Source organism: Montipora foliosa, chromosome 1, assembly GCF_036669935.1.
Source record: "Montipora foliosa isolate CH-2021 chromosome 1, ASM3666993v2, whole genome shotgun sequence".
In the NCBI taxonomy this organism is placed as follows: Eukaryota; Metazoa; Cnidaria; class Anthozoa; order Scleractinia; family Acroporidae; genus Montipora; species Montipora foliosa.
This window is the reverse complement of record NC_090869.1, coordinates 26,007,176-26,021,552: the sequence shown is the minus strand read 5'-3', so window position 1 is coordinate 26,021,552 and position 14,377 is coordinate 26,007,176. Positions and strand designations below refer to the sequence as shown.

The following is a 14,377-nucleotide window of genomic DNA, read 5'->3' as shown; positions in this document are numbered from 1 at the left end:
TCATTTCCGGTAAACATAAAGATCTTGTAACAAGCGTTTATCCATTCAATAAACCTTAAGAAGGCTGGTGTTGGCCAGCCGAAATATTGTAACAACGCCTATCTTCACGTTGTCTTGACCAACCTTTGCGGTATATTCTCTATTTTTAAAGTTTTTCGGTGTGGTCACGATCTATTTTGATCCAACGTAGAGCAAGTTTTTGATCGTACACGGTTTTTGCAGTGGTTTAATCCTTAAAATTAATTGTATATACAGTTAATTATTATATTGTAATGTAAGATAAGGGTAATTAATTATTAACATTTCAGTTAATTGTAACGGGAAAAAAATGACCGTTAGCCTTAGCCGTAAAACCTACCCTCGGTACCCTCGGTACATGCCTCGGACCTCCTGTTATGAGAGAGGGACTTGGGCGCAAGACAGACTCAATATACGGGAACTCTTAAAAGTAGCAATCAAAAATGGCGGACGTCGATGATAGGGGATCGGTCGGTGAAGAGGAGGGAGGCAAAGATCTTTGGTATCCAGATTGAAAATACAATGTTTTTTCATGTGCTTTAAATTACTTATAAAAGTGACATTTGTCTATCCTCTGTACTCGGCAGGTCTTCTATTTTGAGCGACGTTTCGAGTTCAGCTAGTCGGAAACTGCCATCCAACAAATCGATTGTTTTGCTAGGTTAGTCTTCAGTGGAACTTCATTATTACCTTTAATATTGAAGGTCATGGCCTCCATCGGTTAACAAAAACTTTATTTCCAGGCTTTGATGGATCAGGGAAAACCACATTAATATCGAAACTTAGAGGGAAAGAAGATGAAATAAGTAAAGGTCATGGACTGGAGTATACGTATCTCGACGTTCACGACGAAGAAAGAGATGGTATGAAACGGTTAAAGACCTCACCGAGGCGTTAAAATGATCCCTGATTTCATTATCAGTTCGCGTGTAACTCGCATTTTTCTTTTATTGCAGACAGCACGAGATTAGGCGTATGGATATTGGACGGGGATCCGCTGCATAAAAACCTGCTTCAGTACGCATTAACCCCCAAGAGTATCACCAACACTGTGATTGTACATGTTGTGGACATTTCTAGACCATGGACCATCATGGAATCTTTGCATTCGTGGACGGAAGTTCTTCGAGAACACATTCATTCACTGAAGCTTCCCCCCAAGGAACTGAATGAAATGGAGGAACGAAGTAAGTTCTCGCTTAAACGGAGTTTGTATAAATTAAATCAATCGAGATTTAAAAAAATATGTCATCGAAATGATATTATTTCGTGTCTGGAGTGCTTACTTATTACTCCAAGTTTGATTTACTGGTAATGTTATGTTTTTCGTGGAAATTAGAAATTGCCCGATCAATCACGTTTGTTATCAGTGCAATATTTAATTTCTGCACCTGTAGGACAGATGCAAAATTACCTTTGTGCTAAAAGAAGCACAGAATTAACTCATGATTTTTTAAGAATTTTAACATCTGATTCTAGCATTGATCTGGAAAAGGAAAATACATATATATTTATGCTATTCGTACGTTGAGATCAGTTACTCTTGACTTGAGTATGTTAATTAACTTACCGGTAAATATTGTAGATTTCTTCATGCATGAGAAGCCTCTTGAGAAAACTTAAAACTGTCATAATCATTGTTTAATGTATTTGGTGACATGCATTGATCAGAGTGAGCAAATTAGCAAGTGATGGAGATTTCTTATGTTTAATTTATCAAGTTATGTTCTAGTTACTGAGTTGCCAGTATGGCAATCCCAGTCGGAAAAAGTGTGGCATTTGTTGGGTGTTTTTCTTTTTTTTTTTTTTTTCCGTGTCGGTTAAAGTCTTGCCTGTCACTCCCCTGCTAAGTGGTGTCTTTGTGCATAGAGACTTCTGCACGTATTTTCTTAGGATCGAGAGGGTACTGGGAAATGCGTAGATTTCTCTGGTGGACACAGTAGAACGATTAACTTAACCGGCAATGGCGTCGAAAGTCATGTAACGCGAATGGCGTTTTAGTGGATCTTTGAACAAAATATACCCTTATGAAGCTCAATAATGGCAAGTCAATTGGATACTGAACAAGACAGGTGGTGGAATCTTAAAAGTGACGAGTAATGGACTTCGACAACAACCTGTCGCCCGTCGAGCCGTCTTACCAAGTGTGCTGTTATGTACATGTAGAACACTGAAGATTCGTAGGGCAGCGATAATAATAAATTCAAAGACTAGACCAGGTGGATTGGATGGAATTTCAAGCGTTAAAATCGCTGAAAAGGTAAAATTATTTTCGTAGCGATGCAATTGCATGTCTTCACCACATGTTCCTTTGATCTCACATAATTGTGTTTTCCCTCAAAATATTCGCTTGTTTTCGCTTTTGCTCGAACATATTTACCTTTATTACATGTCCGGGGAATAGTTTTATCCTCTGGGATGAATTTTCCATTGAAAAATCGGTTATTTGGTTGGTTTTTGGCAAACAGAGGTTAATTATTTGTAATGCGATCGCTTCCGTTGCCGTTAGCAACGGGTCGCAAATTTGACACTTTTATCGCATTATCACATTACGCATTGATTGCTAATCCGATTATTCCTAAAAATCTAAAAATATTCGTGCCTCATCAGTTTTCGGTCGAATTTATGTCCAAGAAAGCAGATAAATTGCAGAAAATTTTAGTTTTGCATCCAAAAATTCGTAATCAACGCTAAAATGACCAAATTTTGCCTGGAAAACATATTTTACTGTTATTTTTCTTAAATTTTTTGGTTCAACTTTCGCTTTTATAAAATGATTCAGTTGTCTGTAAATAAGTTATATGCTGTTGGAAAGCTTATTTTCTTAGCTTTAAAATGATGTATTTTTTTCCCCCCAACTTTAAATATTTTTTGAGAAAAAAAACATTTTTTGGCGATGGCTGATTTACCACGGTTTTCTCGCGGTTGGGAAAGTAGGAAAAAGAGTTAATTAATAGGCCGGTAGCCAGGTTTTTAACCTCAGAAAAGGATCTGTTTCGTCGTACGAACGTGTGAGGACCTGTGAGCCAAAGGGCCTCTCTGCTGGTATGACTTCTGGGTGACCCCTTAATAACTTCTTACTAAGCGAGCGCGAGGGCCGTACTGGGGAATATTGGCCCGAGGTCGTGACAGTGTGGACCGAGCGCAGCGAGGTCCGTACAAAAATGACCGAGGGCCAATGTTCCCCAGTATGGCTTGAGCTAGCTCGGTTAGTAAGTAGTTTATTATATGGTTTTTTAATTACCTTTTGCTTTGTTTTTGCAAGCCGGTAATCGGCCCGTGGGCATTACAGGAGAATAATGACCTACAATTCAGTCACAATTAGCCAATCAGAGCGCGCGTTATATCGACTACAAACACAAGCCATATAATAAATGGTCTTAATGACCCCCCATCTTGAAAAAAATTGCCCGGAATGCTGCACGTACCACAGGCAACCCAGTGTACCCTCACGGAGGGTCTAGTTGGTATCTACATTGGACATGCATTTAATTTGGTGCATTTTTTTCCGAATGTAAGTGGTACTTGTATCTACTGCCTGGGATCTCAGGTCTGTATTTGGAAAAGTGCACCCAAGGTCTTAAGTACAGCCAGCCTGTGGAAATTTGGGCCACCCTCACAACTGAGAGCACTATTTTCCCGCCATAGACTGACTGAGGTCAATCAATAACATTTATATTTTTTCATGCCCTAAATATAAGGCAGCCAGGGCTCATGATCTCAGTTAAACATAAACACAAAGGAAGCTTTTTTGCAGAGGTGAAGCTCTCAAAGCACAGTAGTGATCATTTGTCACATGCCTTTGGCAAGTGTAGGGCCATGCTGCAAATTATGACCTGTTTTCTACTTGTTCAACTTTCTTCTATCAAGTGATAAGTTGAAATTGAAAAAAGTTACCTTGCAGCAGCACCTGAGAACCAAAGTTAATAAGGTATTCAAAATATCTCTTGATATGCCATCTTGGAAATTATGGCTTGTCATTTTGGCCAGTAATAATACACCAAATATGGTAGAGATGGTGATTAGATGGCATTCATTGCATTTGTGCTTGTTGGAGTAAATACACCTGTACTAAATTATAGGAACCGTGGTTAATAGGTACTATTTTGCTTCTGAATTCTTTCTCTTTGTAAGTTTTTGGTATTATTAAATTTATCAAATCTACTCTCAGACTCTTGGGTTTCTCAAGAGTTATTTTGGTCAAGTATTTTCCTTTTGCCAACTCCTGTTGTTAGTTTGTCATGAAAATGTTATAAAAATTTTGGGTCAACTTAGGGTCAACTTAGGATTTGCTATACAGTGTAATTGTTACATCCTAATGGGTTCCTCTTGTGTTTAACTTTTTTGGTTGTAAATTTCAGTTGTGCGACAATTTCAAGAGTATGCTGAACCAGATGAACCAAATGAGGACAGAAGAAGATCAGGAATAAAAGATGAAGACAGGGTTCTCCTTCCTCTTGATGAAAATGTACTTACGGACAATCTTGGTCTCCCTATGATAGTTGTCATAACAAAGGTAGTTGTAGTGTGATGGACTTAAAGTTGAATTTGGTGTCTGATTAAAATCATTTGAATGTAAAGTCATAAGACTAACCACCTGTGTGCTGAGCCATCACATCTTTAAAGTTATGCTTATGTGTTCCAGTAATTTTGATAATTATTGTTACATGTAAAATAATTATTGTAATAACAACCCATTATTCAAGGAATTTTTTTTTTACGTTTATGTTGTGTAGTTTAGCTTAAAGAAGACGTTTACAAATGTACAACAAGAAAGGTGCATTTGTGTGGTTTTGTGCCACAGGAGAAAATGAATATGCTTTCTTGCTGGTTTTTTTTTTTTTTTTGGAAACATGTGCCCTTTACCTAGGTACGGGGAGTGACACCTAGCTAACAGCCTCATCATTTCCAGTAATCCAGGCTCAGCCATTCCCATTATTCATATAGTTCTCATGTTGAAGGAAGAAATATTTGCTCCCACCCCCATTTACTTACATGTACATACAAGTCCATGTTATGACAATTGGCTTTTAACCCATTAACCCTGAAGCGACCTCCAATGGATTAAAATTGTCTGGCGTTAGACAGAGTAGCAGAGTAAAATCTATTAGTCTTCCTGTGTGGAGGGTTCATTAATTTCTCAAATGATCGGAACATACCGTACAGTGCAATTGTTGTGTAATTATAGCCATTATTGACCTTCGCGATGCATGCGCTGAATGTTTTATTTGGGGACTTAAATTCTGATCTCAAGTAATTTTTTTGGGGGAAGTACCATAAATACCTGCAGATAAGCCGCACCCACAGATAAGCCCCACCCTGAATTAAGCAGCTCAAATTTTGGGTAAAACGTTTTTTGAAAGAAATCAAAAGAAATCCAAAGTTGAGTCTTTAGAAGTCTTCTTCATCCAGTGTTCATTGAATGTAAACTCACTATTAACATTGAAATGGAAAATACTTCAAAGTCACAATTTTAGTACTTTAATATAATGAACGTGACATATGATTGATCTTTTTCTGGTACATGTACATGTACATGTATTTGTGGACAGGAATTTCCCTTATTCAACGCAGTTTTTCCATAGATTTTTGCTTTACAACAAGAATGTGAGTGGAACGTTTCTAGTTTAGTAACCAGGCATTAAATTGGATGTTTTCATATGTTCCCGTAGATAAGCAGCACCCCCGATTTTTAACTATGACTTTTGGAAAAAGGTGCGGCTTATCTGGGGGCGTTTACAGTAGTTAGCAATTCCTGACTATGTGTCAAAATTCAAATAATTTGCTTGTTTCAGACCGACTGCATGTCATCCCTTGAAAAGGACCGTGATTACAGAGAAGAGCACTTTGATTTTATCCAACAGCACATCAGAAGACATTGTTTAAAATGTATCCTTAGTGTCCTGTGTCAAAATTGAGTGGGGTTTGCCCAGTGCTGAGAGCACTGGCCTTCCACACAATTCCTTGGGACAGTATAGGAAAAACCAAAAAAAAAAAACCAACACTGTTTATGAAAATCAAGCAACAAAACCCCATTTAACAATAACTGGCAGGTGTTCATTGTTCCCTACCCCTTCCCCCTCCTACAATGTTGTTAAAAGGCTGAAACGGTTATGCAGGAAGTTTGGGACGTACGACACACAAAATTCAATGTTGTTTGGGGGGAGGAGGGAGTAGCACCATAGATTTATCTTCATGGCACAAAATGTTCCAAGAATTTTAACCTCTATTGTTGGCTCTGTAAGCTTGAGACTCGATCAAGTGACTCAACCCACGTGATGCCGAGCCTGGGATTCAAACCCTGCCACGTTGGTGGGAGGTGAATGCTCTCACCACTGCGCCAGCCCTGCTTGGGGACCACGGTTGATGCATTGGTGGAGTGCTGCCTAAAAGCTGAGGGCACTTTCTTTATAACAAACCATTGACACTATTTTGCCATTTTTGTTAACCACTTGTTCTTTTCAGTGTGTTGTTTTTCTCCTCTTTGAGTGACTTCCTTGATTCAAAGCAGATGGTGCATCCTTGTTTTACACATCTGTCAAAGAAAATAAAAACTGCAGTTTGTTGTTCAAATATTTAGCTCATAAAATATATGGTCTCCCTTTTAATAGTCCTGCATTGGTTGTGGACAAGGAATCTGTGTTTATGTAAGTATTTGCATAATTTACTGTGTCAATACCAAGGTATTCTGTCAAAGAGACTCTTGTTTATGCATTGTTATTGTCTTGATAGCAATGCATTGTGGCCAAATTTTAAACAATAAGCAGTTACCTAACTGTTGCATGTTACTGGTGAAAAACTATTATTACGGTACCTAACAAATTTTGATATCTGACTAGTTTCACACAGAAGTGCACGGTGAGACACCAATTATTGGTATTATCTCCAAAGGACAGACCTCAATATCAGGGGCACTGTCTACTCTTAAACAGGAGGGGGTTGAACTTACGACGTCTTGCCTAGTAGCCCAGTTCTTTACATTGTTCCCTCTTGGAAGTAACCACTTAACCATATATATTTTTTGTCTTCACAACAGTAAAAGTTATAGTGCGTCTTTTACAAGTAATTTAGATACGTTTGAACCATAAAATAGACGAGTGGCTGAACAACTGTTGTGCATATATGTGCAGTACTTGCCTTCAATTTATTATGTGGCTTTTGTCATTGTTAGATACTTATGTTTGTGGAAATTTTACAGCCAATTTATGTGGTACTTCAAATCCTTCAAGAAATAATGTATTGGTCTCTTTTTTGATATTTAAGTCCGGCAGGCTGGGATTCTGTGAAGAAAATAAACATCTTGAGCGAACACTTAAAGGTGATTCTACCTGAGGATAGGTTTGATGATCATATTGTCAAACCACAACTGAGAAAGGTAAAGAAAATGTTTGCATAGCAGCAAATGTGGTACACCTTCGTGGTGTTCTTAAGCCTGAGGCACTAGTCAACAACATCCAACTTTCCTCCATCCAGCATCTTTGAACCCTTTGGCCACCCATGTTACCTCTTACATGTAGTAAGAATTATTGTACAAACGTTTTGTATTGATTATTTAATGAGTTATGTGTACTTTTTACAGCCAATTCAAGACAAAGAAATTCTAGCTGAGGATGAACAGACATTCCTTGCTAAACAACAGGTTGGTTTTCTTTTTATTTTAAAAACTAGGAGGTGTTTTGCATACGAAAATACGCATTTCACGAGCTTTAGGGTGCGTTGCTGCTGCTGAAAATGGCTACCTTGCAATCTCAGATTTCGTCTACTGTGTCAGACTGTTTGGATGCTTTATGTACAAAAAAACGCACCGGTGGCTCAGTTGGTTGAGCATCGGGCTGTCATGCGAGAGGTCGCGGGTTCGAACCCCGGCCGGATCAACATTCAGGATCTTAAAATAACTGAGGAGAAAGTGCTGCCTTTGTAATTTCATCTACAAATGGTTAGACTTTCAAGTCTTCTCGGATAAGGACTATAAACCGTAGGCCCCGTCTCACAAATGTCTTCTATGTTCATAAGTTCCCTGTGGGACGTTAAAGAACCCAAACACTATTCGAGAAGAGTAGGGGATAAAGTCCCCGGTGTTGTGGCTGTCCTGTTCTCTCCAGCAGAAGTGGCCGGCTTGGCGGTGATGTCTCTAAAAAGGCTTGTGGTATATGAGGTCACCTAAGCAGAAACAGCCGCAAGTCAAAAAGGGACTTTGCCGAGTGCTGGAACATGTAGATGTAGATGTACGATATTTGAGGTCAAGCAAACGAGGGATGTAGTGATCTTTCGTTTGGAGCACAAGAATATAAATTTTATGCTTTTGCATTGGAAAAATCGTAGTTTTAAGGCTGGTTTTTGAACTTTATCTGCAGCAACTCCTTCAAAAGATGCCAGTTGCAACTGGAATTGCCAGACCACAACCGGTAAGAATTAGCTTGATCACACACATATTATGCGCTTATCGCCTCGTGTTACGCTTGTTTGATTGGCCAATTTCACAGGCTGTGCTCCACAGTAAGGCACGTTTAACTTAATGTTATAGTGTGCTTTCCTGCACGAATCGATCATCACACAGTGCGCGCGCAATGATTGAAATTTTTTCAGGTTTTCAGCCCGTCCGCCTTCTACTGTATCTCAGTTGATCAACTAAAAAAAAAGGAAAGGAACTTTGTTTAAGTTTCTAATCCTCTAACGCTGGAGCACTAATTGGGAACACTGTAAATTGAAATTAACAAATTAACGCAATTCAAATTAAGTGTTGTTTTTTTAGGAGAGTGGAAAACCGGAATACCAGGAATGTCGGTCGTTTCGCCTGCAAGTCGTTTCGCCTCCAAGTCAATTCGCCTACACTGAAGTCGATTTGCCTACACACTTAAAGTCGATTCGCCTACATAACTAAAGTCGATTCGCCTACGCACTGACAAATAAATAAATAAATAAATAACCGATACAAGTGTTGCCTGATTGTTTGCCCGCGAGGCAAATCAAGAACCGATACAAGCGTTGTCGGATTGTTTACCTGCAAGGCAAAATTTTGGTGGGGGAGCTGCGAGGAGAATGGCGAGGAGACCCGTTTTTAAAACCTGTCGGTGCAGAGTACAGAACCAACAAACTCAACCCACATATGAAGCCGAGCCTGGGAATCGAACCCGGGCCACATTGGTGGGAGGGGAGTGCTCTGCACCCCCAAGTTCACTTCCTGGAATTGCTCTATGTTACGTTTTGTCTCGTCAACAAATTCTCAAATAATCCACGGATGAGAACGAAGAAAATCGTGCCAGTGTGTATTTTTGGGTAAATTGAAAATGTAATATGAAAGTGTCTTAATGTGAATTTGCTTTGATCATGTTTTTTGAAGAATTTGAATCTTGTTGTGTATCCACAAGAATTGATTCTGTGGGATTGCTCTCCTAATTGGGAAATGTGTTGTTGTAAACTATGTTTCTGTTAATGCACTTTAGGACATTACCAAACCCCGAGCCCCGGCAAGCCCAAGTGGTAGAGTGAGTACGGAAAGGAGGCAGTCAGGAGGAATGTCTCCTTTACCCAGAGGACCTAAGGTATTAGAGTTCATTTGATTTCATACATAGTGTATACTTCCTATACACAAAGTGCACATGGCGGATCAAAGATCCATTCAATTTCATGCGTTTTTGTTCTGGAGACCAGTGTTACCAGTGTCACTGCGAACGGTATTTGGTCGATTCGTCCAGAAGTCAACACGCCAATTTTCCCTTTCGTAAACAAGCCATTTAGACCCGACTTAGAACAATTTTCAGTGTTAAGTTTATCGTTTGCAAATGAGGAAAAAAAATACCGAATCGAGGACTGGACTTTCAGTGTATGTCACTTAGAATTAAAAAAAACTGAGAACAAGCCTTAGAAAAAATTAGAAAAAAAAAAATAGAAAAAAATTGACCGAACGATGTCGAACTCGGATCGATGGCTGAAGACCAAATATACTTAACCGCTACACTACCGAAACAACGGTTTTCCAAAACTGCAAATTTAAAGCATTTAAATAAAGCTAATCCTAACAATTTATTGAAACCTAACCGAATAAAAAGGCTTGGTTACTTTGAATGGCATCAAACGTCAGAAATTACATTACTTGTTTACTAAACGGAAATTAGCGTCGACACGCCCAAAGGCGATTCGTCCAAACCAAAGATGAATCGCCCGGCAATAGTTAAATCGACAAGGACGATTATGTCATAGAGGGAACTGTTGAGTGACCGGCAACTTACAAATTCGGTATAAAAGTCGCTGGTTTATTCTGTTAATTACAATCGGTTGAATCATCTTTGGTCCGGGCAAGTCCGCCGCGTGTCAAGTAGGCTGAGAACAGGAACAACGAAGAAGAAAAGAAGACGTCGGCGAGATCAAGGACCGTAAAACACAATAACGAGCAATAACAGTGGCTCTACACTCTTTGCCCGTTTCGTTTACATTTTGGTGCACTTCTTTGTCGTGTTCGGCTAAACATCGTCGTGAACGGAGGACATGATTCTCGTCCCCAGAGTCCGCTTTGCTTTTGGTCAGCGCCAAGAACGCGGACTCTGGCCACAACCAAAATACGCGCAGTCGCGATATAACCATTGATGACCGTTATTGTTTCAAATTTCTAAGACTCGTAGACTTACTTCTTTGGCTGTGGCCAGAGTCCGTGTTCTTGGTGCGACCAAAAGAAAAGTGGAGTCTTGGGACGAAAGTGGAGGACAGCAATCTCTCAGGTTTCTGTTCAAAACAAACCGACGCCGTCTGGAGCAATTTACTTTCTGGACAGATGGGACACAGTTTTCATACCCTGTGTGGGCGTTTCTTATCCTCTGATGCGCAGGCGTAGCCAAGAGCAATTTCTGTGACTGCTACGAACCACGGTTCTTTCAAGTCAATAAGGTTTCGCAGAAAAGCCAGGAGTTCGGGATTCGCGGAGCCAGTCAGGGGTCGTTTGTCTTGGTGCTGGCCAAAATGATTTCGACCCGGGGGGAATAGAATGCCAGAGGCAAAAGAAGTACTTATTTACTAAACCTTTTCAGTGAAGACGAGGCTCAATCTGCTCGTTGAACATGACGAGAGTTTTCGATATTTTGTTGCCGACAGGTCGAGGGTGGTAAACCCGGTGCCGGTGGAGCGGCCAGTGAGGGTGTTCTGGCCAATTTCTTCAACTCCCTCCTCAACAAAAAGAGCGGAACTGGTGCCGCGCCGGGCCGTGGCGGTACTGCCGTTAGAAGCGATGCTGCTGCCGAGCTGGATCGAATGAACAGAGCTAAGAAAATGGTGACGCAGAGTAGCCCGTCCACCAACGATTCAACGGAGTCATCGTAGAAGGTTTAGAAATTCTTTTATTAACGGGACAGTGCTCTAGTGAGTATACAGACTGTGAAATCGTGGACTGCACCCAGCTCCACGAAGCCTCGGCAGTCTGCTGAACATATTTTGTAAAAAGCTAGGTTATTTTAATTTGGTCCAGATATATTATAACATTGAGGGTACGTTAGGATAATAACATCGAGATTTATCGGAAACAAGTGTTAGGGAAATCTAAAACGGAGGCTATGAGACGATTTATGTATGTACCTCCAACCAAACGGAAGTAAAGAGGCCGGAAGATTAACAGTCACTTTAAGTTGCTGGTAAAGTAGGCGACCGCTTCATATCCACCAAGACAATCCTTTTTCGCGTTGACAAATTGTAAGACCCTAGTTTTCTTCCGAATCGTTGGCGTGTATGTTTGTCAATGTATTTTTGTGTCGCCTGGATGTAGTAATTTTACGCGGTGCGTTTCGACAGTTTCCTATGACCGACAGGTTTTCAAGAACTGATTGACTGGCAATAATCTCCACAAATTCAACAACACCGACAGATTTCTGCTATCTTGTTTAAGAATTGCTTAGCGCCTCCAGAGAGTTTGAGAGACAGATAAGACTTCACGTCCGGTTCTCTTCGTGAACCAGGAATGATTAGCTAGCTTTTCAAATTCATTATGGGTATTTGCCACTGAAGTGCGCATATTTTATAACAAGTTTCAAATAGTAACTTAAAGAGAGAGGATCAAAGTCACCATTTATGGGCTCATAATTTACAAGCCACTTTGCATGAAAATTCGAGTTTTTGGCTCAAGGGTAGCGGGGTGGCGGAAGAGGTGAGGCTTGGGATTCCTTTCCTGAGGGCTCCGGCTTCCTTTGACATTGTGTTGCGCTCTAAACTCAGTTTTCAGTATCAACATTAATATATAGTTTAAGTGCGCCACTGGCTTGAAATTATTGCTGTTTTTAGTTATTTTTCCACGAAAAAAATCACCGAGAGTGTTTTTCTTGCGAGAGGCCGACTCTTTACCGGTGATACAGTTCACAGACTCTTTTAAGTTGTTATGAATTTCACCGGAGATACGGGTCCTAGCGGGACGCGTTCGTGAATCAATCCCGAGTGGTGTTGTGGACCCTCTAGACTATTGGGGATTTTTCTGGAAATACGAGTTCAAGTGCTACCACACCGTTAAATAGATTCGAGTAGTGTTACTAACGATTTAAGGGCGGTGCCTACTATTGTTATTGCGCATACTTTGTGCGCATCTCGAGATACTTCCTATGGGTGGTGCATATTAAGACAGGGATATTTTTGCGCGGTTTAAGGGTGGTGGCTCTTAACTACCAAACCGTTGCCATGAACCCCTTTAAATAGTCATTTCTCGAATTCCTTTCACTCTACAGTTATCCTTTTTGCCAAGTGTGTTCTATTTAAAATTTTTTTGTCCGCCTCAACACACAACCATATTTGGTAAATCACGTGACCAAAACAGTAAATGCCTAAAAACTCAGCGAATTAACACTTTTCTTCACAAATTTCCAACGCAACAGTATGAGAACATTCTAACACAAAATCTGTAGCATGGGTTTTATAAGGAAAGCATAACTCAAAAAAAGTCATCACGTCGTAAGGCCCTCGTTTGATACACTTTTCAAAATATCAGCTTCTTTTTTTGTCCAAATAGAAATTCCATGCTACAGTTTACGAAAAATGATGCGACGGTTCCCATCGGGTGAAAACACCGCCGCTTACTTTCGTTTCCTGAGAGCTTTTACCTGTTTTTCACTGAAATTCACGGCAGAGGACTCTGACTAGATGCGCATGCGCCTTCTGATTAAAGTGACGTCAGATTTCCAATGAAAAAGTTACTTCAAAGAACCATCCAAGCAACCTTTTTGTAGGGCTCTTGACTAAAAATCTTCCTTAGCATGCATTCCCTTTCTGTAGAAACACCCCCCTTAAAACTATGCGGAGAAAGCACAACTTAGCAAGTTCTCTTGGTATCCAAAAAGAAAATTAGTGGTAACCACCCATTTTTCAGAGATAATTAAGCTTATATTTCGAAAAGAACGCCTTACATTGCTTTGTACTTTAAAGCTATCATCCTGGTCGAAACTGTTGGGACAATTCCCGCTTTTCCCCTTTCCTCCATTACAATGTTGATTTTTCACGGTCTCCGAAATCAAGATCCGTTCATCGATCGCTCGCATGTTTCAACATTGTCTGGGCGGAAGGGGGGCGCGACAAAGGCAGCGAAAGAAGAACACGCGTTGCTCATATAACGATGGAAGCTTGTCCAGTAAATTCTCAACTTTTCGCCCAAAATTTGTCAAGTGTCCCGAAGTCATTTGACCCGGATTGTATGTACAAATATTGTTGATTAATTATCTTCGAAAAATGCATGGTTACCCCCAATTTTCTTTTTCGATTTCAATAACACTTGTTAAGATCTGCTTTTCCCGCATATTCAGGAAGTCGCGCAAAAATACCTTTGAATTAGTAGGCACCGTCCTTAAGCTATTTGGGATTGTTTGTCGAAGATTATAAGTGAATCTTTGATGACTTCATTGTTTACATTTTGTTTCATTAACATACAAGTTTTCTCACAGAAGGCATTATGCTATTTACAAGTTGACTTCAAAAGTGAAAAGAACTTTAAAGCCAGTTTAGAGCTCTAAAGCCTTTTAGCTTTAATAACAATCCAGTTATCGGCTATCAAAAACTGATAAATTTTTGGTCAGCAAAAGCGTTAATGATCCCATAAATTCCTTGTAAAATTTCGCCGGAATTTTCAAAGCATCATTGCTCGGAGATTATACGGTATATCGCGTTCAAATTTTCAGAAATTTTCATTATGCAATGGACTTTCAATATTCAATACTTTATTCTTGGCTGACTGATTAGGCAATATAGCCTTTTGCTAAATGTGAGCAAAGATATCCCTATTGGTTGTAAGGGGACTTAAAGCTTAAAGCTATTGAGAAAACTAACGGGGCCCTCGCTGGAGATTCGGGTCCCATGCGGACCGCGTTCGAGAAACTCTCCCGAATATCGTTTTAAGTTAAAG

General features: G+C 40.0%; 1 protein-coding gene across 1 annotated transcript; it reads left to right on the top strand.

The window, feature by feature from the left end:
* Positions 1–442: 442 nt before the first annotated feature.
* Positions 443–12,289, top strand: LOC137995082 (cytoplasmic dynein 1 light intermediate chain 2-like). The gene is made up of 12 exons (XM_068840670.1): positions 443–520; positions 606–679; positions 762–881; positions 975–1,205; positions 4,380–4,534; positions 5,814–5,907; positions 6,530–6,665; positions 7,282–7,393; positions 7,598–7,657; positions 8,373–8,423; positions 9,462–9,560; positions 11,104–12,289. Exons 1-12 carry the CDS (start codon positions 462–464, stop codon positions 11,326–11,328), a joined length of 1,416 nt encoding a protein of 471 aa, XP_068696771.1. The 5' UTR covers positions 443–461; the 3' UTR covers positions 11,329–12,289.
* The last annotated feature ends 2,088 nt before the right edge of the window (positions 12,290–14,377 follow it).